The sequence below is a fragment of the Falco naumanni genome, chromosome 1, assembly GCF_017639655.2.
Source record: "Falco naumanni isolate bFalNau1 chromosome 1, bFalNau1.pat, whole genome shotgun sequence".
NCBI lineage: Eukaryota > Metazoa > Chordata > Aves > Falconiformes > Falconidae > Falco > Falco naumanni.
Window position 1 is genome coordinate 38,130,477 of NC_054054.1, and position 27,075 is coordinate 38,157,551.

Sequence of the window (27,075 nt, forward strand, 5' to 3'; positions counted from 1 at the left end):
ACCCGGAATGCTCCTGTTGCCCTACGTGTCCCCAAGGTGTCCCTGGGTGTCCCCCATGGCGTCTCCAAAGTGTCCTGCAGCGCCACCCAAAGCGTCCCCGAGGTGTCCCTGCAGCATCCCCCAAAGGGTCACAAAGGTGTCCCCCTGAGGTCCGTGCCCAGGTGTCCTAGCAGTGTCCCCCGAGGTGTCCCCAACATGTCCCTGAGGTGCCCCCCGAGGTGTCCCCAAGGCATCCCTGCAGCGTCCCCCCAACATGTCCTCCCAGGTGTCCCCGTGGCATCCCGCCCCCCCCCGACCCCACGGCCAGGCAGGCATGGAGGCAGGGGGAAGGGGGCCGGCAGGCGCGTGCTGGCACACGCAGTGGCACACTGCCACGCACGGGCACACAGGCGCACACGCATGCAGCCACGCAGGCACATGCACAGTTGCAGGCACATGCACAGCACGGCCCTGCCTGCGGCCACACGCACAAGGAACACACCAGCTTGCACGCCTGCATACGTGCGTACACACACCCACACACACGGGGAACACACTGGCTTGCACGCCCGCACACGTGTGTACGCGCACACACCCCACGCAGTGCTCCCACAGGTGTCCCTTTATTTGTCACCGCTAGAGAACTAGGAAAGGCCCCAGCAGCCGGCCCTACACAGGTGCCACGGCAGTGCCTCACGTGCCAAGGTCGGTGTGCCATGGCAGCGCCTCCCATGCTGGGCTCGGTGTGCCATGGTGGGGCCCGGTGTGCCGAGGCCAGGGATGCTGCAGTGGTGGCCGGCGTGCCGGGGCTGGGGTCAGTGTGCCATGGTGGTGCCTCATGTGCCAGGGCTGGGGCCAGGGGTGCCATGGCTGTGCCTCACATTCCGGGGCGGGGGATGCTGCACTGGTACCTCACATGCCAAGGCCAGCGTCAAGGGTACCATGGCGGTGCTTTATGTGCCAGGGCTGGGGTCAGAGGTACCACAGTGGTGCCTCACGTGCCAGGCTGGGGTCAGGGGTGCCACAGGAGTGCCTCACGTGCCAGGGTTGGGATCAGGAGTGCCATGGTGGTGCCTCGTGTCAGGGTCAGGGGTGCCGTGGATGTGCCTCACATTCCGGGGCCAGGGATGCTGCAGTGGTGCCTGGCATGCCGAGGCCAGCATCAGGGGTACCATGGCAGTGCCCTATGTGCCAGGGCTGGGGTCAGGAGTGCCGTGGCTGTGCCTCACGTTCTGGGGCTGGGGATGCTGCAGTGGTACCTTGTGTGCTGAGGACAGTGTCAGGGGTGTCACGGCAGTGCCTTATGTGCCAGGGTTGGGGTCAGTGTACTGCAGTGGTGCCTCATGTGCCAGGGCTGGGGTCAGGGGTGCCATGGCAGGGCCTCATGTGCTGGGGCCTGGGTGCCATGGCAGTGCCTAGTGTGGCGAGGCTGCAGCACGGCCGGGCAGGTCGCAGCGGTACTGGAAGATCTGGAAGCAGAGGAGAGTGCCGAGCAGCGAGGGGCTGAAGGCGCCCACCTTCCTGAAGCCCTGGCCCTCGTAGAGCCGCTGGGCCGCCACCTGCACCATGGAGGTGGAGAGGACCACCGCCCCATACCCCCGTGCCCGGGCAAAGCGCAGTACCTCCCCGCAGAGCGCTTTGGAGATGCCCCGGCCCCGGTAGTCCCTGCTGACTGACATTCGCTTCAGCTCCAGGGCCGCCCCTCTCTCAGCCGGATCCTGCGGTGGTGCCACGGCCACCATGCCCACCACGGCCCCCCCAGCCTCAGCCACCCAGAAGCAGGAGTCGGGTGCCCGCAGGTAGCTGGTGGGGATGTCACAGAGGTCGGTGCTCAGTGCCTGGCGCACATAGGACGTACTGAAGGAGCGGACCAGGAGCCAGATGGCCACCAGCGCCAAGGCCACGGCCCCCAGCCCTAGCACCCAGTAGCCCACGACTGTCCGCACTGCCGCGAAGAGGACCAGCAGCCCCAGCTGAGCCCGTGCTGAGCGCAGGACGTGGCGGTAGCCAGCCGAGGCGTGCTCCAAGATGCCACGGGCAAAGAGGGTCCGCACGGCGTCGTAGTCCTGTTCCCGGTACTGACGGATGCGGTAGGACGCCATGGGCTACCGGCACCTGCGGCACAGCACAGGGGCGTCAGGGCAGTGCCCGCCTCGGACACAATCCCCAGAGGACCCCCGGACCCCATCACCGGTATGGCACAGCTGGCAAATGGGCAGGAACCGCCACCCCAGTGCCATGTGGCTGCGTTTGCACCCATCGGCCAGGCACCAGCCTGCGCCTGGCATCGCTCCCCACCATCATCACCTGTGAAACCACCACTGCCAGCTTTGCCTGTGGCAGCCCTCAGCCCCAGTGGGGTCCCTGCCCCGCTCCTCCTCCCACACCCCTCTCCCTGCTCGGGGACCCCACGGATGCCTCCCAGCATCACCTGTCTCATCCCGGTTTTCCCTGTCTCCCCCAGGAGCAGCAGCAGGACCGGGGCCGGCCCCACAGTGGGGGTCCCTGTGAAGGTGGGGGGCGAGCAGGTTGGAGGTCCTGCCTCCCTCTCCACGGGGTTCCAGCAATTCATCCCACTTGCCCCAGGCTCCGGGGAGCGGGGTCGGGCTAGGACACTCGGGAGCAGGGCCTGGGGGCGGCAAAGGGAGACCCCGGAGGACGTGGGGGTGCCTGTCCCCCCCCGCCACCAGAGCAGCCCCGGGACCCCGGCACCCCCCGGCGCTGGGCACGGGCCGGGTGGCTGCCTGTCCTCTGCCCGTGCTGCCACGGCGGGGGCCCGGGGGGTGCCGGGCACAGCCCCACCCGGGGGCTGCTCGGGACGCGCCGCGGGCTTGTGCCCCCACTCGCAGGGACGGGGACCCCACGCGGGGGCGGCTCCTGGGGGGGACCCTGAGCTGCCGAAACCCCCGCGGGGTCCGCACCGGCCTCGTTACGGAGGGCTACGGGGGAGCGCGCGGCCTCAGCCCCCCCACCCGCCGGGTCCCCCCGCCTCCCCCGCAACCCCCCAGCTCCCCGCGCCAGTAGCTACCGGCTCCGCCGCTCCTCAGACCGGGGCCGCGGTCCTCCGGGCAAACGGGTAGTCCCCGGCCCGACCCCGGGGCGCCGGCAGCCCCTCTGCCAGGGGGTGTCTCTGCTTCCCGGCGCTGGCCCGTCCCCCGGCTCCCACCGCGGCGCCGAAACCTGCCGGCCCGCTCCGCCCACCGGGGGTCTGGCCAAGCGGGGGGCGCTCCGGCGGCGGCACCGAGCGGCACCCCTGGCTCGCCCTTCCCGGGGCTGAGGGGCCGGGCAGCGCAGGCGCCGACGGCGACGCTGCCCCCCCGCTCCCGGGCTGCCGCCGTAACCCGGCCCCGGGCGGCTCGGCCTGGCGGAACGCGGGGGAGCCGCTGCCCTGCGGGAGGGGCCTCGGCGGCGCCTCTGCCCGCCGCCGCCCGAAGAGAGGGGATGCTTTGGCACCGGGCCCCTTCCGCCGCCGCCGGGGGGGTGTGAAGGGACACGTAACACCGTTGACAGCCCCTTCCACCCCGAGCTCCTCCCGGGGGGGTACCGGCCAGCCCAGCCCCACCGGGCCTTTGCCCAGAGCCAAGCGCCACCGGTGCCAGGCTCGGCTTATAGCCAAGGCACCTTTTGTCCCCCGAACAAAGGCCATCAGAGGTAAAGGTGGGGGCTCAGGGGACCCCGGGGGACGGGCTCCACCCAGGGCACGTGTCCTCCTCCCGGGGACTGGCTGGCCACTGACACTGGTACTGGGAGTCTGGGGGAGATGTGTGAGCGTTGTCCCATGGGCTTACAGCAATGCCCCATGGGTCCAGATCAGTGCCAGACCCCCAGCCCCACACCAGCCCCTTCCCGTGGGGATGCCGTGGAGGTCCCTGTGGTGCCAGGGACCCCCCCATCAATCCACTGGTACCGCGACCCCAGCACGGGAAGAACAACCCAGCCCAGCACTGCGGTGGGTCCTTTATTTCTCCACCCACATGGGTACAGCACCCAACCCGCAGGCACTGCTGACGGGGGTGCAACTGGGGGTCCTCCTCAGGCAGCCATGGGCCCCCAGGGGTCACAGAGGCATGGGGGCCAGGCATGGCATCACCGCAGCAAACCTCCCCAGGCAGGGCTTGGTAGTGAGCAGTGCGGCATCTCCGCCACCCTGCCGCTCCCCCACCGCGCATGGCACAAGGGTCTCTACCCCCTGTGCCAGCACACCCCACGCTCCCTGAGAAGCAGCGCCGGAGCAGCTCCACAGCAGGGCATGAGCCGTGGGGGTCCCGGCACCCCGCTGCAACACCATGGCCAACAGGCCAGGTCAAGAGCAGCGTCCCGCACCACAGCTGGCGTGACAGGGCTCTGGGCACAGCTCCCCTCGGGGGTCCGCCTGGCTGTGCTGGTGCCAGTGCCACGGTGGGGCTCAGGGTGTGCCGGACAAGTCGTAGCGGTAGGTGGTGATGGTGCAGTTGGCCAAGCGGCCGTAGATGGTGGGCAGGACGTAGTGGCGCTGCTGGCGGAAGCCCAGGCGCTCATAGAGGGCTCGAGCCTCATGCTGCAGCATCAGTGTGTTGAGCACCACGGCCCGGCAGCCGCGCTGCCGCGCGAAGGCCAGTGCAGTGCGGCCCAGTGCCGTGGCAATGCCCAGGCCACGGTAGTCCTTCCTCACCGACATCCTCTTCAGCACCACCTCCCCTTCAGTGCCGTCGGCTGGCCGCAAGCCCACCGTACCCACCACCCTCTCGTCCGCCTCCGCCACCCAGAACTGGGCACCGGCGTTCTCGGCGTAGGTGGCCGCGATATCCTGCAGGTCGTCCCCAAGGCAGCGGTCGATGTAGGTGCTCCAGGCATAGCCCAGGAGGTGCCGGGCCAGGGCCAGCAGCAGGGTGAGGGCCAGCACAGGCAGCAGCAGCGAGCGGGCACTGGCCAGCAGCAGGCAGAAGGTGCAGCCCAGCACCAGCAGTACCCAGGGCTGCCGCAGCACGTGCAGGCACAGTGCTGGCACGTACTCGCTCATGCCAGTGGCGAAGACCTCGCGCACTGCCTCGTAGTCATCCTCGCGGTACAGCCGGATCCGGAATTCCACCATGGTGGGTGCTGGCACGGGAAAGTGGGGGGCTCAGGCCTCGAAAGCGACCCCCATCGACGGGGCTGGCCCAGGGTCCCACCAGGCCCAGGACAGGGCAGTGGCTGCCCCCAGCCCACCGACACCCCCTTGCACCCCACTGGCCTGGCCTCTCCCCCACCTCCAGGGACCCTCCCCTGCCGCCTCCCCACAGAGTACCCCCCTCACACACTGTGGGCCCCCTCAGCCCCCCTTCGGGACCCTCCTGGCACCCCCTGCACCGCCTTCAGTGTCTCCCCACTCCCAGAACCCCTGGCCACACCCCAGCCCATACAACCCCCCAGGTCCTAGCACCCTAGGGCCTCCCCCCTCCGTGCCCCCATGCTTGCAGCACCCCCCAGCCCCCCACAGTGTCCCCCGGCTCCAGCACCCCCGACCCCCCCTCCAGCACCCCCGGTCTCAGCAACCCACAGACTCCCCGCCCAGCACCCTCCGTGCCCCCCCGGTCCCAGCACCTTCCGGACCCCCGCCCATGTCCCCATACTCTCAGCACCCCTGGTCCCAGCACCCCCGTCCGGTCCCAGCACAGCCGGCCCGCCCCAGCAACCCCGGTCCCCCTGCCCCGCCCCCACTCACCGCGCCCTCCGCCCGCACCGCGCCGCGGCAGCGCCCGCCTGACACCGACGGGGCTCGCGGCCCATTGGCCCCCGCGCCTCCCGTGGACACGCCCCCCCGCCGCCAGCAGCCAATGGGCGCCCAGCGAGGAGCGGCGGGGGCCAACCCGCCGAGGGGACTCGGTGACGACGCAGGGCGGGGCATCTGTCAGGTGGAAGGGAGCCTGCGGAGTACGGGACGGGCGCGCGGAGGGGCGGGGCTTCCGTCAGCGGGGCCGCCATTGACCTTCAGGGCAAAGGCGGAGAACGAGGGGGCGGGGCTACGGGGGGCGGGGCTACGAGGGAGCGGGGCTTGCTAAGGGCCCGGGCTGGGCCGGGGGGCAGGACGGGCCCCACCGACCCCACTGTCCCCCCGGGCCGATCAGTGGGGCTGGATCCGACCCCCCGCCCCCTCGGGCCGATTTGTCGTGGAGGACCCGACGCCCCACGCGCCCCACGCCCCGATCCGCGGGGCAGGACCCGACGCCCCCCGGGCCGATCTGTGGGGCAGGGCCGCTCCCCCGCCGCCCGGCCGCCCCCCGACAGAGCCCTGCAGCAGGCGCGGCGGCAGCACAGGCAGCTTTACTGGGGGCACCCGCACAGCGGCGATGTCGGGAGCACCCGCTCCCGCCCCGGCTCCCCGCGCCCCCCGCCGAGCCCCCCGGCCGAACCCGCGGCCCGGGACACCCCCGCTCAGGGTGCGCGGCGGTGGGCGCGAAGGCGGCGCAGGCGCTGGCGGCGCAGCCGCAGCAGCAGGTCGGGGGGCGGCCGGGCCCCCCCCGCCGGGCGCCCCTGCAGCCGCCGCGGCCGCAGCCGGGCCAGGCGGAAGCTGCAGGGGGTGGGCACGTTCTCGTAGGAGACGCGGCACGGCTGGGTGGCCGCCTCGTAGCCCTCGGCCCGCGCCGTCACTTCGTACTCGCCCGGGTTCAACAGCCGCCAGTAGTCCCCGTCGAAGGCTGCGGGGGGCGCGGGGGGCCGGTGCCCCCTGGGGCATCGGCGGTGCCACGCACCTAGCCCCCGCCCCCCGCCTGTCCCCAGCCCCATCCCATTCGCATCCCCAGTCCTGTTCCTGTCCCCGTCCCATCTCTACCCTCAGTCCCACCCGCCTCCCCACCCCCATTCCCAACCTCATCCCATTCCCATCCCAATCCCCCATCCCATTCCCAACCCCATCCCCTTCCCAACCCCAGTCCCATCCCCAATCCCATCCCCACCCCATTCCCATCCCCACCCTAATCCAATTTCCATCCCCAATCCCATCCCTAGCCCACTCCACCCCCATCCCACCGTACCTGTCCGAACATCATGGTTGATGCCATCCACAGAGATGACGGCGTTGGCAATGCCCTGCTCCGTGTCCCTGTCCCGAACCACCCCCTTAATCCCACGGTGCACCTGGGAGCAGCGGGCCAGAGCGCGCGTTGGCGGAGCAGGCGTGCAGGTGGTACACGCATGCTCACACGCATGCACACCCACGTTCACACCCACATGCCACCCTCGCAGTGCATGGCGCAGTGCATGGTGCCATGGCACAGGTGTGCTACAGGTGGCACAACACACACTCCCACATGCGGCACGTGCCAGCATGGGCACCCCGCAGGCTGCACACATGTGGGGCGCACACCTGTGCCATGCAGAGCACGCGCCTGCCCAGACACGGAGGCACACGTGCCTCACACAGTGAGTCGATGCTCCATGCCTGCCCGGCAATAGATGGAACCTCGGGCCTGTTTGGGGACCCCAACCTGGCTGCCACCTGCTCAGCCCCTGCCAACACCCTGACATCCGTGTCCCCCGCGGGACCCCACAGCATGCCCCCCCCTGGGACTCCCTGTCCCTGACCTGCTCCATGTAGAGCAGCAGGGACTCCCGGTTGTTCTCCCACTCGGCCGGCAGCTCAGAAGCGTGCGGGAATTTGTCGCAGGAGAGCTCCACCGTGATCTCGAAGCAGTTGGTGTGCAGGTAGCTGAAGTCATTCATGCCTGTGCAGGATGCAGGGGGTGTCAGGGGGGTCCATAGACCCCCGCCCCCCCAATTGCAGCCACCCACTCACTGCCAGGCACTGTGTGCCAGTTGGCCCCGTTGATGATGTTGCCAAAGCGGGTGAAGTCATCGTAGTGGCAGAGGCGTCGCTCCTCACTGGCCATAGCCAGGTTGGAGGTGGCATAGACAGTGGCCAGCCAGCGGAAGACCCCATCATCGGCAGTGGGCGTCAGCTCCTGCGCCTTCCAGTAGGTGCGGGTCATGTCGAAGGGGTAGGTGACCACCAGCTCTCCCCCGTGCAGGTTGGCGCTCAGCACGAAGGGGTACCGCTGCATCCAGTCGATCACCGCCCGCGTCTCGGGGGCCACCTGGGGGGATCTCGCGTCAAAGGGGGCTGTGGCAGGTCCCAGAAAGGGGGGACGGCTCCCATCTCTCCCTCCTTAGGGCACGTGATTGAGACTCCACAGGCAGATGTTGGGGTGCCCACGGGCCAAGCTCACCGTGGCATTGGCGAAGGTGTAGTACTCGGGGATGGGGATGTAGTGGTTGGGGAACTCATGGGGCACCAGGTCGTTGTCCTCAGCATCCCAAAGCACCGTGTTGAGGTCAGCAAAGTTGTGGTTGAGGTCGATGCCCTCGTAGGTCCAGCGGCCCATGGCCCAGCCTGACAGCTCCGAGCCCTGCCAGGGGACGAGGTCACCAGGGACCGGTGAGGGGACGGGGTCACCAGGGACCAGTGCTGGGACAGCCTCACGGCAGGTCGGTGCTCAGCACCCTGGGGCCCGGCAGCCTGACCCTACCAACTTGTAGGCAGTCTCGTAGCCGTCGGGGTTCATGGAGGGCAGGAGGTGGATGCGGGTCTCGGTGACCAGCTGCACCACGCGGGGGTTGCCCAGCCGAAACTCCCGGCACAGGTACTCCATCAGGTTGAGCAGCAGCTCCCGGCCCAGCACCTCATTGCCATGCATCCCCGCCACGTAGCGGAACTCTGGCTCGCCTGCCAGGCACAGCACGTGGTGGATGCGGGGCCCTGGCCACTCGGTCCTCTATGCCCCATGCCAGCCTGGGCATTCCCAGCCACCCCGTCCCCATCCTGCACCAGCCTGGGCATCCCCAGTCAAGCCATCCCCATCCCACGCCAGCGTGGGTGTCCCCAGCCACCCCAGCTGTCACCCCCTGTCCCTGACCTGGAGCCACAGGGCACCCACCCACTTCGTGCTGCCCGGGGTTGTCCGAGATCTCCATCACATACATCTTGAGGCCCAGGTAGCTCTTCCCGATGCTGTAGATGCGGGTGATGTCGGGACACTCATCGTTCACCCGCTTCATCAGCTGGGGAAGGCACAGCACCCTGGGTCAGGGTGTAGGGACACCCGGGGGTGCAGAGACCCCCTGCTCCTGCCCTGACCCACCTTTCTCATCTCCTTGTAGTTGTGATGGCGGAAATCCAGCTTGCTGCTGGGCAGGGGCTGGCTTTGCCAGGCGTAGATGTTGTTTGGGTCTGTGGGGAGCCAGGCAGGCATGGAGGGGACAAGAGGGGACAGTCAGAGATGCCAGGATGCGGGAACAGCCCAGGCTCCAACCCTGGGGACAGCCTCAGCAGCATGCCCATCCTGGGCAGTGGCAGGTGGGGGCGAGGGGCAGTGGGCACCCACCTGGCAGGGGGCAGCCCAGCACCTCTGCCCGCAGGCAGATGGTGCCATTGGGGAACCACGTCTGGGGGTTGATGCGCAGGTACCGTGCCACCACTGGCGAGGGCAGCAGGTTGAGCACCGGTGTCTCGGGGTCCTTGTTCCCGGGGAACACCTGCGGGGGCAAGAGGACAAAGCCCCTCTGAGTCACTGTGCCGGGGGGGGGGGGACCTGGCTGGGGGCCACAGGGATGGAGGGAGGCTGCCTGCCAGGGTCCAAAGGGTTACAGGCACCACAGCCCAGCCGGCCCAGGCCTCCCCTGGCCCCCCTCCAGCCCCTAATGAGGAGCAGACATTAGGCTGCAGAGGGGGGGGGGCAGCCCAGCACCACCGAGGAACCAGAGTCCTGACACTGGCACGTCCGTGCTGCTCTGCCCCCCAAACCCGCCACCCCAGCACCCACAGGGGAAGGTCCCCAGCATGGTCCCCAGGAACGAGCACAGGGACCCCCAAATCTGACTGGCACAGCCCTGGCACAGGGCCACCCAAACCCTACCATGTCACAGTCCTGGCACAGGGACCCCCAAATCTGATTGTGGCACAGCCCTGGCACAGGGACCCCCAAACACCACCGTGGCACAGACCTGGCACAGGGACCCCCAAACACCACCGTGGCACAGCCCTGGCACAGGGACCTCCAAACCCCACTGCGGCACAGCCTTGGCACAGGGACCCCCAAACATGACTGTGGCAGAGCCCTGGCACAAGAACCTCCAAACCCACCCCAGCACAGCCCTGGCACAGGGACCCCCAAACCCCACCATGGCACAGCCTTGGCACAAGGACCCCCAAACCCCACCATGGCACATCCCTGGCACAGGGACCTCAAACTCATCCCTGGCACAGGGAGCCCCAAAACTTGCTCTGTCCTTGCACACATGCGTGACACTGCATGTGCAGTGCTTGCACACACACACCCATGCACCAGGCTGCTGTGTTCGCCTTCGGGCACAGCTGGCTGTGCCACGCACACCCATGCACACCCTCGCCGTGCTCACATGTGTGCACCAGGGGGGCCTGGCAGGTGACTGGGTCAGCAGCTGGGGACAAGCAGCCTTTGTGCCCGGTGCCCAGGGAAGTGCTGGAGGATGCTGGCGGGTGGGGAGGCCAAAGGCAACAGAGCTCGGTCACAGCCTGGCGCCAGCCAGCACAGTTAACCCCCACGTGCCCTTGCTCTGCTTGGGAAGCTGGGTGGGCTGGGGGTGCTAGGGTGTCCCCCATTCCCACCACCCCTGCCCAGGGATGCTCCCTGGGAACACCTACCGCCTCCTCGGTGCCGTTGCGGCACGGATGCCATGTGTACGTGTCATTGCTGACCTGGACTTTGTAGGACGTCACCCAGTCGTACCTGCACAGGGGAGTGGGTCAGTGGGGTCCTGGCCCCCCCACCCAGCACCCGGGGCTGGCCCTGCCCTGTGCCTTACGTCCAGATGGAGTTGAGCCCCTGCGTGATGACCCCGGTGAAGTTGGTGAGCCGGCGGGCATCCACCTCCAGCCACTGCTTCGTGTCCTCCTGCCCTGCACACCAGCCACCGTCGTAGAAGTCCCCATCGTAGAGCCCTGACTGTGTGTTGGGGAGGGTCAGGGGCAGGAGATGCAGGGCCCTGTCCACCACATGTCCCCACCACCTGCGTGCCCCCCACCCCGCTGTGCCCGCATAGCATGGCACCGGCACGGTGATCTGGGTGCACAGCTTCAAGGGGCCATGGTGGAGCCCCCCTGTCCAACATGGGAGGGGGACCCAGTGCTGCTGGCAGCCCTGGCTCCTACCAGCCATGGTAGGATGGGGGGGGTCCATGCTGGAGACCCCCTGCTGCACATGTGCCATTCACATGCCATGCACACATCATACATGCACTGCATTTGCCATGCACATGCCATGCACGTGCCACATGCCACGCAGACATCACACACCCCATGCACATGCCAGTGCACACATGCCATGCACACACTGTGCACACTGTGCACACCACACACAGAGGACATACATGCCATGCACATGCCATATACCATGCAAGCATCACGCACACACCATGCACACGCTTCCTGTCCTACCTGGATGTTGAGGCGCCCGCGGTGGGCACCCAGGCCATAGCGCTTGTCGCTGGAGGCTCGCAGCTGGGAATCCAGCACCCGCAAGGACTCCAGCCCCAGGGGGGGACACTCTAAGGGCAGAGCAGAGGGGGCTGGGCTCACTCAGAGACTCCCATGCATGGCTGTCCCCACCTCGTGCCCCTCTCCACGGGCCATGGGGTGATGGCTGGCAGTGCTGCGCTGCACTGCAGGACATGTGCCAGCCCAGCAAGGCACAGCAGCCCTGTCTGTGCCAGCCCCGCTCTCAGATGCCCATGCGTGGGTGAGACCCTGAGCTCCAGCCCCCAGCACAGGAATGCGGCTGGGCCCCCCCAGCCACGACAAACACGGCTCTGCGTCATGCGAACCCCGCTCCCCGTCACACAGCAGGAGGGCAGAGGTCAGGGGGAGCCCTGCCAGCATCCCCCCCCCCTCACTGCATGATGCGGGGCTGCCCGCACACACAAGTGTGTCCATGTGCACACGGTTTGCAGGGGGTGTTTCTGTGCCGTCACATGCAGAGCATTGCCAGTTGTGCGTGTGTGACAGCACGGGGGCCATCTGTGTGTGACGGCACGTGCCCGGCCAGGGTGGTGGCTGTGCCCTGAGTGCAGGGAGAGGGCTGGGGCTGTTCCCCACACGTGTGGGTGCTGGTGCGGAGGCGTGTGGGTGCACACCCCAGCACCTAGAGCCCAGCTGCCGGCTGGGGGTGTGTGCACAACACAGAGGTGTACATGCAGCCCCACAGGCCCCTGGCCCCTGGCCCTGAGCATACGTACGGGGCTCCTGCAGGGCAGCTGCATCCTTGGCCGGAGCCTTCGGCTTCTTCTTCTTCACCACTTTCTTCTTCACAACTTTGACCCGCACCAGCTTCTTCCTGGGTGCTGGGGCTGGAGACAGGCACAGGGACCCCCAGGGTGGTGGGGTCTGGGGCCACCCACACAGGATCCAGGGCAGGAGCCAGCCCTCAGGCACCTAAACATACTTGCACCCCATCACCCCCGTACACACGTGCACCCACACACACACTCCCACACCGTCCCCAGCACCCACTGGGACACCCTGGGGCACCCTCACCCCACACAGGCTGCAGCGCAGCCCCAGAGGTGTGCTCAGCCCCCAGCACACGCACAGCAGGTGCACACACCCATGCATGCATACACAAGCTGCACACACACTCAAATGCAATTCATGTGCACACAGAAACCGCACACATGCAGACACACACACAGAGCACACAATCACACACGCTCAGGCACAGATGCAAACGCAAACCACACGCATGTCCATACCTGCATGCACACACACAGCCAAACACGCGTGTACACACACTTTAAGCCACTCCCCTTCCCACACATGCTTGTGCACACACACTGCTCTGCACACAGCCATGCACACATAGCCATGCATGCACAGCCCTGCACACATACTTGTGCACACACACTGCTCTGCACAGCCATGCACCCACATCCCTGCACGCACAGCTGTGCACACACACTTGTGCACACACACTGCTCTGCACAGCCATGCACCCACATCCCTGCATGCACAGCTGTGCACAGACACTCGTGCACACACACTGCTCTGCACAGCCATGCACCCACATCCCTGCATGCACAGCCCTGCACACACACTCTTCTGCACACAGCCATGCACACCTAATCCTGTGCTCACAGCCGTGTACACACACACTTGTGCACAAATACCCCTGCACATGGAGCTGTGCACACGCCTGTGCTCACACACTCATACACACACTCACACGGGTGCACTCACACTTGCACACACTCACACACTCCCTCCCCGCCCCGCTTGCCCCCCCCCCCCCCCCCCCCCCCGCCCCTACCTGTGGCCCCGGGCCCCATCTGCTTCGGGCTGCCGCGCTCGGGGGGGGCAGGGCTAGCGGGGGCTGCGCTGCCCGGCCACCCCCCCGTCGCGGCCTTCGAGGGGGCCGATGCCGTGCCTCTCGGGGGGGGCCGTCGCGGTGCCTTCGGGGGGGGCCGCCGCGGTGCCCGTGCCCATCCCCGGGGCGCCGGGGCGGCCGGGCTCGGCGGGGGGTAGCCGTCATCCCGCGGGGGCGGGGGGTGCTGCGGGGGGGCGCCGCCCAGGCGGGGGGCGCCGGGGGGGCCAACAGCAGCAGCAGCAGCAGCAGAGCGAGGGGCAGCCCCGGCATGGCGGAGCGGAGCGGAGCGGAGCGGAGCGGAGCGGCCCCGCGCTGCCTGCCCGGCCCTGCCTGCCCGCCCCCGGCCCGGCCCGCCCCCGCCCCTCCGCCAGCCCCCGCTGCCCCCCAGCCGGGGCAGGGCCGCTGCCCGCACCCGCTCCCCTGCCCGCACTGCTTGCCTGCACCGCTCCGCCGGGGCGCGCCGGGCAGGGGGCCAGGGCAGGGTTCCCACCGGGCTGCCCGGGGGTCTGCGGAGGCGTCGGGTAAAACTGTCCCCCTCCGTGTGACCAGCTGCTCCAAAATCAAGGGACACTGGGAGCAGCCTGCGCACTCCACGGTCCTGGCACGGTGTCCCCACCGTGTCCCCGCTGCCCCCAGCACCCTGCGGTGCCCCCGCTGTCCCGGCCCCATGTCCCCACTGCCCCCCGCACCCTGCGGTGTCCCCCGTGTCCTGGCACCCTGCCCCCACGGTCCCCAGCACCCAGCGGTGTCCCCACTGTCCAGGTCCCATGTCCCCACTGTCCCCAGCATCCTGTGGTGTCCCCGCTCTCTCGGTTCGGCCGGCATCTGTCCCTGCTCTCGGGGCTGAAAGGGAGCAGCTGCACAGCACCGCGGGCCCGATCCTGCCGGCAGTCCTCGGCATCGCTGTGCAGGGGAGGGGTCTGCTGGGCTCTGGCAGGATGAGGCCCCAGGGGACGGATCCTGCCAGGTTGCGGCCGCTCACTGGCCCCACTCCCACGGGAAGCCCACGGCCCCTTGCTCCACACGCGCAGCGATGTGCCGGGGCACCGGGCTGCGGCCGGGCGGCTGCGGGGCAGCTGGGCGCGGGGCTGGGGGTGCCCACCGCCCCCGGCACTGCCGCCCTGCCCGGTGCTGCCCGCGCCTCTGCGGGGCCGCTCCCGGCGCGGCGGAGCAGCTGGGGTTCTGGGAGCAAAACCCGCCCGGCGGGGACCAGCTGCTTGGCATGACCCCCCAGCCGCTCCCCGCTCCCCCCCAGCCCACCCTGGGGCGGCCGCGGCTGCACCCCGTGCCGGGGAGTGCGCTGGGTGCCCCGTGGGCCCGGTGCCAGCTGCCCTGGCTCCCGGCTCCCCCCTGCCAGGGGACCCCCGGTGCTTCCCGGCCGAGTACGGCCGGGGACAGCCGGAGAGCTCCGCCCTTTCCCTCCCAGCCAGGGCCGGGAGGGCTGCGGGGGCTTCGCCATCCCCACCGCGGCGTCAGTGCCACCGGCCGAGCCCGGGGGCCCGGGAGGCCCCGGGAGCCGCCTGCGCGGAGCGGAGCCTGCGCCGGCCTCGCGGCCAAGTCCCGATGCAGAGCTGGCACGGAGCAGCAGGATCCAGCTCCGGCTCCGCCAGGCAGCGGGATGCTGTGCCTGCTGCTCTGCCCGGCAAGGAGCCCCGGGAAGGTGGTGCCCGCGGTGCCCAGAGCCCCGGGCATGCCCGGTGGGACCGCAGGGCACCAGGCACGGGCACTGCCGCAGCGCTGTGCCAGCACCTCGGTGGGTGTGAACGGGCCCTGTCCTGACCCGGGTCACCTCACTGCGTGCCGCCCCCAACAGCTCCGGCTGGAGCCGGCGGTGAGGGTTGAGTGTGACGGTGCCGGAGCTGCTGGCCCTGCTGTACAGCAGTGCTGGGCCAGCTCCCCGTGCTGCCCATCCGCGCAGGCAGTGCCAGGCTCCACTCTGCTTGAGCAGCCGCCGCAGGGAAGGAGTGAGGCACCCCAAGGATGGAGGTGTGGGCAGGAGCTGGCAGCCCAGTGGCGTGTCGGGGATGGGAGGTGGGGGTCCTGGTCCAGGTACCCAGGAGCCACGCAACCGAGGGGGAAGGTCTCTGGGTCCTGCCTCTCCCCCCACTCTGAGTGGGATCCTCCAAAAAGTCACAATGCTGCTGCTGGCACTGCTGCCAGCCTTCCATGAGCTCATTTTCCACCCCAAAAGGACTTTCCCAGCCTGACTTTGCTTTTACTGGGATTTTCTACAGTCTCCAGCCGCAGGGCTGGGCCAAGGGGGTGAGAGGCAGTGGGCTGGGCTCAGGCCACCAGCACCCTTTGATAGCAACTCCGTGTTCACCCAGCTCATGCCTAGCTGGAGCAGGCAGGGGAGCAGAGCTGGCGGCGTGGGGTGCTGGTCCCATGCCCATGCCTGTCCTTGTCCCCATCCCTGTGCCCCCTGCCACATCCCTGTGGGGCTGCCCCAGCGCCCGCTGCAGCCTGCGGCACTTGTGGCCAGCCCAGGATCAAGGATCCCTGCACCCAGGGGCCATGCAGGCAGGCAGGACTTGGGGCCACGCAGCAGGCTGTGGCCACCTGGCTGCAGCAGAGCTGAGCGCTCGTCCCGGGTGAGACCAGTGCCAAGTGGGGCTGTGCTTGGTTGAGGGGGCAGTGGGATGGGGTCCTCTGGCCCTCTATCACCCAGGGATGCTCCTGTGGGACAGGGTCTGGAGAGCCTGGCGATGCTCCTTCCCCATCACTGGTGGAGAGCGGGGGATGGCTGGAACCAAGCGGGCTGGCACTGGCGTGAGGCCCAGGCGTCTGGCGCGCAGGGTGATGCTTTGTTTCATGGCTGTCTCGGGGGGCTGGATGCTGGGAAGGGTTTTGTTATGAGCTGAGGCATCTCCCGCATCCTGCCGAGGGCTCTGGAAAGGGCCCAGGGGGGGAGGCCGCCCTCACTGGCGTGACTCAGCCCCCGCGTGATGGGGCTTTCTAGGTTTACTGAAGACCTGGCACCTCTCCATACCCTCCAGGCTGGGGTGCTGGGCGCAGAGCCCGGCTCTGGGGCAGGAGAGGCCAGCTGGGCTGGTCTTGCTCCCGGCTCCCTGGGGCCAAGGCATACAACTTGGCAGGCTCCAGCGCTCCAATTCAGCCCCACTCAGCACTTCCAGGGATGTTATGAATTTCCCCATGCAGCTTGGCTCCGAGTCAAGCCAGGCGCGTCCGCACCGATGGTTGCTGCCAACTCCTGCTGCGGGAGATGCCTTAAAGGCACCGTAGCCTGTCCCGTCAGAGATGCCACCAGATGGCTGCCATGGCCCCCTGGCACTCTGCAGCCAGAGCCAGGGCAGCAGCAGTGGGGCCAAAGCCACCAACTCGGAATTGGAGCAGGTGGCACCGCCGGTGCTGATGCTCCTGGGAAAGTATGCTGCTCTCCATAGATGTGGAGAATGCTCCTCGGGACCCCTAGTACTGGGTGTCCCAAAAAGGGGGTTCTCCCTTGGGGTGGGATGGCTGAGCCCTACGTCGCCATGCTGGGTCCCACAGCGCCCTGCCTGTGGGGATGCCGGTGCCCCGTACCTGGTGCCAGTGCTGCCGCCTGCCTGGCTCACTGCCCCGAGCCGCCCCAGCGTGGGGACCGCAGGCTGCAGCTGAGGTTGTGGCTGCCAGCCAAGGCAAACGCTTTGGCAGCCGCCGGGCTGGCCACAGGACTTGTGCCCAAACCGCCCAGCAGTGCCACATCCACCCAGCAGTGCCTGGGCGAGTGGCTAAGTGGTTGGGTGCACCACGTGAGGGGTCCCAGGGTTGGGCAAGGGGTCCCCAGGTCAGCCTGGCCCTGTCTTTCCTTGTCCCTGTCCTGTGATCATCTCGTCCCACAGTGGGGGGGACACGGGCTCTGCAGCAGGCAACATGGGACAGGGCTGTCCTGCGTCCCCCTGCGCTGGCAGGGATGGAGGCAGTGGCTGGGGGGTGTCGCTGTGGTCTGGGGAGGCGCAAGGCTCCGAGGTGCTTTGCAAGGGTTTCCCCAGCTGCTCGGGGCTGTCCCCAGCCACTGCTGCCCTGCACCCAGGGCCAGAGCCCTCTGCCCTCTGCTGCTCCACAGAGCCTTGGCGTGGGGGCAAGAGGGTCCAGCCCCAGGACCTGCCATGGTCCCCTGGCCCCAAGGAGGCCAGGCTCCTGGGCTGTCCTCTCCCTGGGGACAGCATAACCGCAGAAACCCCGCTTGTGACATTGCCCTTGCCACTGTCCCAGCCAGGACCCAGCTGTGCCAGGCTAGGGGGATACTGCTGGCCACAGGATCGATCCCGGGACCCCAGGGGGAGCAGAGCTCTGTGTGTGTATATCAGCCTGAGCAGGGGCTGGGGTGCTGTGTGGGTCTTGGGTGCCGGCCACCCTCAGGAGCATCCCCAGCAGCAGCATGGGCAATGCTCCATGGCTTGGTGTCTCTGCAAGACAGGTGCAGCCCCCAGAACTGTGCAGGGATGACGGAGCTGCACGGCAAGAACTGGAGGCTCCCAGAGGCGGTGGGCTCTGTTGTCCTGGCCTGCTGCCTCCGCCAGGCACACCCCTTCTTCTTCCACCTGCCCCTCATCTTCCTCTTGGAGGAGCCCATCAGAAGATGAGGATGGCCCCGGATCTTGCTTGTGCTGCCAGTAAGGAGCCCTGCCCTTGCCAGCACTGTGCCTTTGCTGGCTGTGGATGGCTGGGTGGGTGCAGGTGCCCCTCCGTGCCCCCCTGCTCCTCCCCGCAGCCCTTCCTTCTCCCCTGCCCACGGCACCAGCCCCTCGCCCTGCAGCGTGGCACCAAGGTCAGGGGGTTGGGTCCCCCCCCAGCCCTGCGTACTCCCAGCAGCACCCCCTGCCCAAAACAGGCACCCTGCCCAGCAGTGAAAGAGGGGAGCTAGCCCCCCGGGGGGCCGTGCTGAACCCAGGCCATGGGGTTGGGGGGGTGTCTTGTGCAGGCCCTGTGGCCGGGCTCAGCTCCCAGGGCTTTGTGTGGACAGAGGCAGCATCCTGCAGTCCACTGCCCACCACCTCCCACCCACGTCCACCCAGGACCCCAGCCCTGGGGCAGCCCGATGTGCTGGCCCCAGCACTGGACGTTTTTGGAGCCAGTGTCCCTGAGACCCCTGGCCACCACTGCCTCTGCGCCAGCCCTGTCTCCATCAATGAAGCTGGCATGATTGCATGAGGGGTGTGCATGTCCCTGGTGTCCCTGTGTGCCAGCTGCATGTCTCCTGGTGGAGTGTCCCATGGCTGGGTGTTTGTGTCTGCTGGGGTGTGTGTCCCATGGGTGCGCATGTCCAGGAGCCCCACATCTCCAGGGATGGAGATGCCCCAGCCTGCTGGTGCTTGTGCTGGGTCCGTGCTCTGTCTCCACATCCCCAGCCCATCTTCATGCCTCCGGGCATTGGTGCTCCCCACCCTGAGGGAGCAGTGGGTGGCCCTGTGCCATCCCCAGGAATTTGGGGCCATGAAGGCACCAAAGGGTGGCCTTGAGCAGGCAGGTGGGTGCCACCTGCCAACGATGCTCCAGCCACTCAGGACAAGGAGCCTGGCCCTTGTGGTGGTCCCAGGGGAGCCAGCTGCAGCAGTGCCCCAGGAGGGGGGGGGGGGGTGCTGCACCTTTGGTTCCCCTCAGCTCCCTTTTGAGGAGTCAGGTGGGAACCAGAAGCTCCCTGTTGCAGGTCCCCAGCAGGGCACTGGCGCTGTCCCTGTGTCCCTGGCAGTGCTCCAGCATTGTCTCCATATCCCAGGACACTGGCACTGTCGTCCCCCCAGGTCCCTGTATGCTCTGTTCCCAGCGGGTGCTGGCAGACCCTCGGGACTGGCTGAGCATGGTGTCTGCAAGGGGACACCTCGGTGATGGCCAGTTTGCGTAAGGGCTGGCTGGGGGCAGCCCTGGCCACCCCTGGGGACATGATCACAGGGACCATCCCAAACGTGCTGTGACCCCGCAGCACTGGCTCTGCTGCTGCCTTGGCAGGCTGGGGGTCAAGCCCTGTCTCTGCTTCTCCCAGGCACACCAAGTGTGTGGGAGCGAGCCAAGAGTGAGCCGGTGCCAGCACCATGCATGCTGCCCTCCAAAGCTTCCTCTAGCTGCTCCACAGGTTCCTTTTCTTCGGCCTCACAGCAGCATTTGGTGACCTCCTGCTCCGCTCCACTCCACCTTCCTCTTCCTCTCCATCCTGCTCCTGCCCCTCTTTGTGCTGCCAGACCACATGCTGCCAGCTCTGCTTCTCCTCAGGAAAGCTGTGCTCCCCCTTGCCAGCATCTTCCTCACCCACCTGCTGCCACCCCAGTTGCCTTCCTCACCATGGTCTTCTCTTCTGTCCTCCCTCGGTGTCACACACCTGCTGGTGCCGCTGCCCAGCTGGGCCCTCACGCCTGGTTGCTGAGATGCCCCCTCAATACAGCCCCCACCTCTTCTGCCTCCTTGTGCCTCTGCTGAGGGTGCCCAAACTGGGCTGGGGTCCCAGGGGGCAGCGGTGGGTGCCCTTTCTGCCCTGCAGCCAGCAGGTCCCTGCAGAGGCTGCCAAAGCCCTTGGTGGTGGTGAGCCCCCATGCCACAGGGGTCACCCCCTGCATGGAGCTGTCAGTCCTGTGCCCCTGGTGAGCCCCAGGGCCAGCGCTGGAGCTGGTCAGGCTCAGCTCCGGCACAGATGGACGCCTTTCAGGAGGCCACGGCAACTCTGTTGCTCCATGCTCCCCTCTGCACCGCTCCGAGGGTGGGAGTTGAGGCTGTGCCTGGGAGGGTGCAGGATGGGTGCTCCCCAGCCTTGCTACACCGCACTTCACTCCCTATGCACCCCACACACCCCTGTACTCCCAGTGCACCCCACGTCCTGCGCACCCTGTGCAGCTCACACAGCCCGCATACACCATGCAGCCTGTGCAACCCCTGCAGACCATGTGCCCCATGTGGCCTGTGCACCCCACTCTCCAGGGCCCAGGGACTCCATGGGGGTCACCTTGCAGTGCAGCCCCCTCCCCACCTTGTCACTGTTCACTTCTGAGCAAAAGAATGCTGCAGCCTGACATCCCTCGCTAATTGGAGCAAATTAATTTATCCTGGGTGCAGCTTTTCAGCACGTGGCTCCTTTCCTTGCGTGAGAGGCGTGCACAGCGCTCGATTCCTCTGTCCCTTGAATCATTTAGAGCCCAGGCTGTAATAGAGCTGGGGAGGGGTGACAGGGGACTGCTGTGGCCAGTGCCTAGGTAGGAGCCTTGGGGGCCTGGCAAGGTTGCTGGGGGGCTGTGAGCTGGGGGGTATTTGCTGTCTTCCCCCTTGGTTTGCTTGTTCCCCAAAAAAATGGGATTGGCACAGGACAGTACACAAGAGTTGTGCAAGGGATGGGTGCAGGATGGTGCACAAAGTTATGCAAGGGATTGGCATGGGATGATGCACAAGGGCTGTGCAGGGGGGGAGCATGGGATGGTCCATGGGGTCCATGCAAGGGCTGGGCTGGTGCATGGGCTGGGCCCTGCAGCCCCGACACTTGCCCCAGCCCCTCCTCTGCTCCATGGTGCCCCGTGGCCACCCCAGGCATCGGCCACTCTCTGGCCCACAGGCCACTTTACCAGCTGTGCTGCTTGTGGCAGGGGCTTGCTTAGAAAAGTTTAACGCTGCAAGTGAGTTAATACAAGTCTTTCCTTCCCCCGCCTGCCCCGCTGCAGCAAGTAGTGATAAATGGTTTCCATATGGTCCCCATAAAGACTGCGAGTGCCACATGCCTCTCCCCTCTGCCCCAGCCGTAAGCAAATAAATTAAAGCAATTACTGCTGCAGCTCGTCTGGCTGTTAATGAGCCACGAGGAGCGGCTGAGAGCTCCTGACGCGTCCCGAAAGCTGGAAATGTCAGCATGGCTCTTAAATACGGTGCTGCAAAAGCTGCCAGGTGCTGGAGCCCTCCAGGGCTGTGGGCCAGCGGCTGGAAGGGAAGCAGGGTGCTCCAGGGAAGTGGCATGGGGTGCTCCAGGGTGGGAGAAGCCACAGCGAGGCAGCTGCACAGGGTGGGTGCTCCCAGGCTGTGCCGGTTGTGGTCCCCTGCTACCGTTGCCCTCAGCGTGGAGATCCCTAGACCCCTCTGGCCATGGCCCCTCCAGGGAGCCAGCTGAACCTCTGGGCTTCAGGGACATGAAGCCATGTGGGCTGGGGGGCAAGGGGCCCATGCGTGGGCTGGGGTGCAGGCAAGGGTGCAGGGCAGGGTAAATGTTGGGGTGAAAGGGCCAGGGGTGCGGGCAGGGATTGTTGTTGGGGTGCAAGGGCAGGGGTGCAGGCAGGGATCGGTGTTGGGGTGCAAGGGCAGGGGTGGAGGCAGGGATCGGTGTTGGGGTGCAAGGGCTTGGGTGCAGGCAGGGATCAGTGTTGGAGTGCAGGGGCTGGGGTGCAGGCAGGGATCAGTGTTGGAGTGCAGGGGCTGGGGTGCAGGCAGGGATCGGTGTTGGGGTGCAGGGGCAGGGGTGCAGGCAGGGATCGGTGTTGGGGTGCAAGGGCAGGGGTGCAGGCAGGGATTGTTGTTGGGGTGAAAGGGCAGGGGTGCAGGCAGGGATCGGTGTTGGAGTGCAGGGGCAGGGGTGCAGGCAGGGATCGGTGTTGGGGTGCAGGGGCAGGGGTGCAGGCAGGGTAAATGTTGGGGTGAAAGGGCAGGGGTTGTAGGCAGGGATCGGTGTTGGGGTGCAGGGGCAGGGGTGCAGGCAGGGATCGGTGTTGGGGTGCAAGGGCAGGGGTGCAGGCAGGGATTGTTGTTGGGGTGCAAGGGCAGGGGTGCAGGCAGGGATCGGTGTTGGAGTGCAGGGGCAGGGGTGCAGGCAGGGTAAATGTTGGGGTGAAAGGGCAGGGGTTGTAGGCAGGGATCGGTGTTGGGGTGCAGGGGCAGGGGTGCAGGCAGGGATCGGTGTTGGGGTGCAGGGGCAGGGGTGCAGGCAGGGATCGGTGTTGGGGTGCAAGGGCAGGGGTGCAGGCAGGGATCGGTGTTAGGGTGCAGGGGCAGGGGTGCAGGCAGGGATCGGTGTTGGGGTGCAAGGGCAGGGGTGCAGGCAGGGATCGGTGTTGGAGTGCAGGGGCTGGGGTGCAGGCAGGGATCGGTGTTGGGGTGCAAGGGCAGGGGTGCAGGCAGGGATCGGTGTTGGGGTGCTGGGGTGCAGGCAGGGATCGGTGTTGGGGTGCAAGGGCAGGGGTGCAGGCAGGGATCGGTGTTGGGGTGCAGGGGCTGGGGTGCAGGCAGGGATCGGTGTTGGGGTGCAGGGGCTGGGGTGCAGGCAGGGATCGGTGTTGGGGTGCAAGGGCAGGGGTGCAGGCAGGGATCGGTGTTGGGGTGCAGGGGCTGGGGTGCAGGCAGGGATCGGTGTTGGGGTGCAGGGGCAGGGGTGCAGGCAGGGATCGGTGTTGGGGTGCAAGGGCAGGGGTGCAGGCAGGGATCGGTGTTGGGGTGCAGGGGCTGGGGTGCAGGCCCCATCCGCGGGCCGCGACAGCCCTCTTGTGGTCCGGTGCAGCCGAGACCGGCCCGGGGCCCGGCTGGGAGGGGACAGGGAGGGACACAGGGACAAGGGTAGGGACAGGGACGTGTCCCCGTGGGGTTTTCAGCTCCAGCTCCTCCTTGCAGCAGCGTGTGCCCCTGCAGCGGGGGGGGGGGGCAGTGCCCGCTGAGCCCCCCCCCCCCCCCCCCCCCCCCCCCCCGCTCTGGTCTCCCCTCCTCAGCCTACCGCAATGAGCGGGCTGCATGTGCCCGCACACGGAGCCATGCACACACACGCACACCTGCATGCACATGTGTGCATATGCACACACAGCCATGGGTGCTCTCCCCGCGAGCCGCTGCTGAGCACCCTGTCCCATGCGTGACTCATGAGCAGGGAGCTGCGTGCGATGTTGCATCATGCAAGCAGGATGCATGTGCAGGGTCCTGTTGTGAGCGCATTGCTTGTGCAAATGGAACGTGTGTGCAGGGCATGGGTGCAAGTGCAACACTTGTGTGAGTGGGATGTGCATGTTGGGCACTGATGCAAGCACAGTGCTCGCACAGGTGGGGTGCAAACGCAGGGCACCGGCGCAAGCTTGTGTGCTTGTGCAAGCAGAGTGTGTGTGCAGGGCACTTGCAAATAAGCAGCATGCACGTGCAGGGCATTGGTGCAAAGATGTGAACACAGCACACGGTTGCAAGCATGTGAGAGGGGCGCGTGGGCTGGGCACAAACATGAGCCTGTAAGCTGCGTGTGTGCAGAGCATGATTGTGAGCATGCGTGGGGTGTGCAAGCAGGGCACCGTTGCAGCATGTGAAGCGTGCAGGGGACTGTTGCAGCATACGAGTGTGCACAGCACCATTGTGAGCACCAGTGCTCTGTAGCAGTGTGTGCGTGAAGGGCACGGTTGCAGCATACAAGTGTGCAAGGTGCTTCTGTGAGCATCCAATGCCCTGCATGTGGTGCACTGTTGCAGGGTGCTGCTGCAGCAGGACACTACTGTGAGTGTGCAGCGTGCGAGCATGCAGGGCAGCATGCAAGCGTGCAGAGCACTGTTGCAAACGTGCAGGGCCCCGTCGCAGCATGCGAGTGCGTGGGGCACTGCTGCAGCACTGGGGCCTGCAGCCTGCAGGTGTCCCTCTTTCCTGCAAAATGCGGAGTGGGCTGCGGGTGCACTGGTTCCCCGGCTCCTGCCCCCCTCCCAGGGCCTGGCCCCTGTGTCCCTGGACTCCCGCAGCCAGGGAGAAGCCCGGGCAAAGTCCCTGTGGCACAAGGTCCCCGAGGACTTGGGGACAGGCCCAGGTGGTCCCGGTGGGTACAGACCCCCACGGCAGCAGGGTGGCCCTGCTCAGCCGAGCCCCTGGCTGGCAGCGGTGGTGGGTCCTGGGGGGCTGGCAGGAGGTAGCCCCGGTGCCCTGTGGCGAGGGGATGTGGGGGGCCATCCCCCCCCCGCGTCGCAGCCCTCGCCCTGAGCTGCGGCGCAGCCTGGGGAGGTGTCAAGCGCTCGCTTGCCATCAAGTGCCAGTTCCGCACCAGCTGCACCGCGGCATGGGGGGGTGGCTGCAGCTGCAGCCCCCTCAGTCCCCAGCAGGTCACGGCCAGCCCAGGGCGATGTGGACTGGGGACTCCTACACGGGTCTGAGGGGCTCCAGGGCAGATCCCCCTGGCACAGCACACAGCCATCAGACCCGGGCTGGCCTTGGTGGCAGCATGCATCTCATGGGAAAGTGGCACGTCGCCACGGAGGTCACAGGGACAGGGTGACCCCAAACATGTGCTGGCTGCCCGGAGCGTGCCATACTCAGTGTCACCAGCCTCCTGCCCGACGTGGCTCAGTGGCCACGGCTCACCGAACACTGCCGCTTGCCCTGGGGCTGCGCTGGTGCCTGCCACCGCTGTACGAGGAGGCAGCCTCATTAACCTTTCTTGATTAAGGCAATTATTTCCAGCACATTATCCTCTAATCTAAACATCGTGGCTGCGCTGCTGCAGGGGGGTGGGGTGGGGGGTGTCTGGGGGCGGGAGCCGGCACCCGCAGCCGGAGGGGCTGGGTGCTGCAGGGGATGCCGGGTGGGGTAGGCTGGGGGGGTGTCCCCAGGGTCCCCACATGGGGGTCCCCTCCCTGCCAAGCTTCGTCCCAGACCCTGGCAGAGACCTCCCAGCAAATGGGGAGGGGGGGGAGCTAAGGAGGGTCCTTGGGATGCCCACACCTAGTGGGAGCCCCCTCCCCAGCCACTCCCTGATAGAGACAGTCCCCCAGAGCTGGAGGAGAGCCTTGTGGGGGGCCGGGGGCTCTGGGGGGGCTGTGGGGCTCACCCTTCTGGGTGTGTGCCTGGGTCCTGCATCCTCATGTGGGACCTCCCATCCCTGCAGGAAGGACCCCCTGGCCGAGGGAGCTGGGGGGAGATGGTGCCTGTGTCAGGGGCCAGAAATATTTATGGTTGTAAGGCAGATGGTCTCAGCACTTGGGGCTGGGGGTGGGGGGGGGGGCACTGTTCGTGTGGCCACACTGGCCGCCCCCGCCAGTCCTGTGGTTCCTCCAGCACCATGGTGTGCCAGGCGAGCCACTGGCAGCCCCATAGCACCAGGAGAAATGCCAAAGCTCGTGCAAAAGGACAAAGCCTGGGGCCACTGGGTGACCCCTGGTTCCTTGCCTGGCTGTGGGGCTGCCCCCCGGGGTCACCTTTTCCCCCTGGGGTCACCACCAGCAGGAGACCCTCGGCTGCACCCACCAGCTGTGGTGGGTGCTTGGGTGGGTACTGGTGGTCTGCTCCTTATGGGGGGACTCTGGCCAGAGGGAAGGGAGCCCTGGGGCAGGGAGGGTGCTGGGCACGGTGGGGCTGCCCCAGTGGCTCTGAGCATCGAGGGGCACCCTGGGAGTGGGGTCTGGAGCCAAGGGGACACTGGCAGTGACAGAGCAGGGGACTTCCCAGGTATCAGGCAGTGGCTCCCTAAGGAAAATGGGTGCCGGTGGGCAGGTGGGTGTGTGTCCCCACCACATGTGCCATATGCACGTCCCTGCCGTGTGACCATGTCCCCACCTGCCCATGGCCACGTGTGAGTGTGGGACTCCCAAGGCAGCTCTGTGCCCAGGGCAGAGCCCCCCAAGCAGCCGTGCCAGCCAAGGAACCCACGGCTCAGGGGTGATGCTCATTCCCCTGGGGTCTGCAGGTGGCAGGGGCTGGGGTTCTGGGGGTCCCTGCCCACCTCCCTGTGCCAGTGCCCAGCAGGGGCAGAGCCCCTTGCCCACACTGCTCCGCCCAGGGTGCCTCTAGTAGGGGCAGACCCCTGGTTTGGGTGCCATCTGCCCCCTCCCAGCCTGAGCCCCCCAAGCGATCCGTGCTTCTGCACACAGCAATGTTTTCGGGGGTGGGGGGGTTTGCCCCCAGGCCCACCCTGGGTTTGGGGCCGTGGGCTGTGCTGCCCCAGGACAGCACCTCTGAGGGGGGGGCGTCCCTACCCCTGGGCTGGGGAAGAGTTTGGGGTCCACCAGCACCCACAGTCTCAGCTGGGCTACGCTGGCCGTGGCAGGGGGTCTGGGCCCCCTGTTAGCCCTGTGGCAGTGCTGGTGTGCGGCTGTTCGCTCCCCTGGCATGCGTCGAGCTGCAAGGCCTCAGCTGCCTTCGAGGGGGTCCCTGCATGGGTGCTGCCCACCTGGGCAGAGCTGGGCAGTGGCAGTGGGGGACATGGAGACTCCCCCCACTCCTACCTGGTCAGGGTGCTGGGGGGTGCGGGAGGGGGTGGGACGAATATCAGGTGGCTCCTGGGGTGGGTGCTGGGGGGGTTGGTGGGGACAGGGACCCAGCTGAGCTGCCCTGGGACGGGGGGGCACCCTGTTCTGAGGCAGCCGCAGCCCCCACCGCTGGGTGCACCCCATGGCGAAGGGCTGGGGATCCCAATACCCTGCCCCATGGGGCCATCCCAGCTCCCACCCAGTGAGGGGCAGGGGGGTCTGACCCCGGGTGAGGGGGGCAGCTTCCCGGGGGTCCCGTGGGTCTGGCGTGGGATGGAGCGCCGCATCTGCCTTTCCGGGACTCCAGCAACAGGAACAATGTGGGGGGCCGAGTGGGGGCTGAGTGCTTCCAGCTGGGCTGGGCTGGGACCCTGAGCTGCCCGGGGTGCGGGGGCAGGACCCCAGGGGGCCGTGGGGTGCAGGGTGAGTGCTGGGAGTGTGTGCATGGGGGTGAAGCCCCCCATCCCCCCTCCCTGGGGCTGTACCCACAACCCCCATGCACTCCTGCTGCTGTGGGGCTGGTGTCACCATCCCTGGGGTGTCCCCATGCGCCACCCCCTCCCTGCTGACAGACCCCCAAGCCAGTGCCC

General features: G+C 67.5%; 3 protein-coding genes across 6 annotated transcripts; all 3 read right to left on the reverse strand.

Annotated features, from left to right (window-relative positions):
• Positions 1–586: 586 nt before the first annotated feature.
• Positions 587–3,309, reverse strand: LOC121086367 (probable N-acetyltransferase CML5). The gene is made up of 2 exons (XM_040590034.1): positions 3,008–3,309; positions 587–2,094 (listed from the first exon to the last, which is right to left on the reverse strand). The coding sequence occupies exon 2, from the start codon at positions 2,079–2,081 to the stop codon at positions 1,395–1,397; it is 687 nt and encodes a 228-aa protein (XP_040445968.1). The 5' UTR covers positions 2,082–2,094; positions 3,008–3,309; the 3' UTR covers positions 587–1,394.
• Positions 3,310–3,922: 613 nt separating this feature from the next.
• On the reverse strand, positions 3,923–6,101 carry LOC121086377 (probable N-acetyltransferase camello). Of its 4 annotated transcripts, none has more exons than XM_040590070.1 (2): positions 5,663–6,101; positions 3,923–5,058 (listed from the first exon to the last, which is right to left on the reverse strand). In XM_040590070.1, the coding sequence occupies exon 2, from the start codon at positions 5,048–5,050 to the stop codon at positions 4,385–4,387; it is 666 nt and encodes a 221-aa protein (XP_040446004.1). In that variant the 5' UTR covers positions 5,051–5,058; positions 5,663–6,101; the 3' UTR covers positions 3,923–4,384. The 4 variants fall into 4 exon arrangements, with proteins under 4 accessions (XP_040446004.1, XP_040446014.1, XP_040446022.1 ...); XM_040590080.1 differs by lacking the exon at positions 5,663–6,101 and adding an exon at positions 5,571–5,624; XM_040590088.1 differs by lacking the exon at positions 5,663–6,101 and adding an exon at positions 5,580–5,623.
• Positions 6,102–6,200: 99 nt separating this feature from the next.
• Positions 6,201–13,519, reverse strand: CPXM1 (carboxypeptidase X, M14 family member 1). Its single transcript, XM_040590048.1, has 14 exons — positions 13,272–13,519; positions 12,205–12,315; positions 11,408–11,517; positions 10,777–10,916; positions 10,616–10,700; positions 9,318–9,468; positions 9,075–9,163; positions 8,871–8,994; positions 8,463–8,659; positions 8,163–8,342; positions 7,733–8,030; positions 7,522–7,661; positions 6,972–7,074; positions 6,201–6,635 (listed from the first exon to the last, which is right to left on the reverse strand). Exons 1-14 carry the CDS (start codon positions 13,288–13,290, stop codon positions 6,373–6,375), a joined length of 2,010 nt encoding a protein of 669 aa, XP_040445982.1. The 5' UTR covers positions 13,291–13,519; the 3' UTR covers positions 6,201–6,372.
• Positions 13,520–27,075: the final 13,556 nt, after the last annotated feature.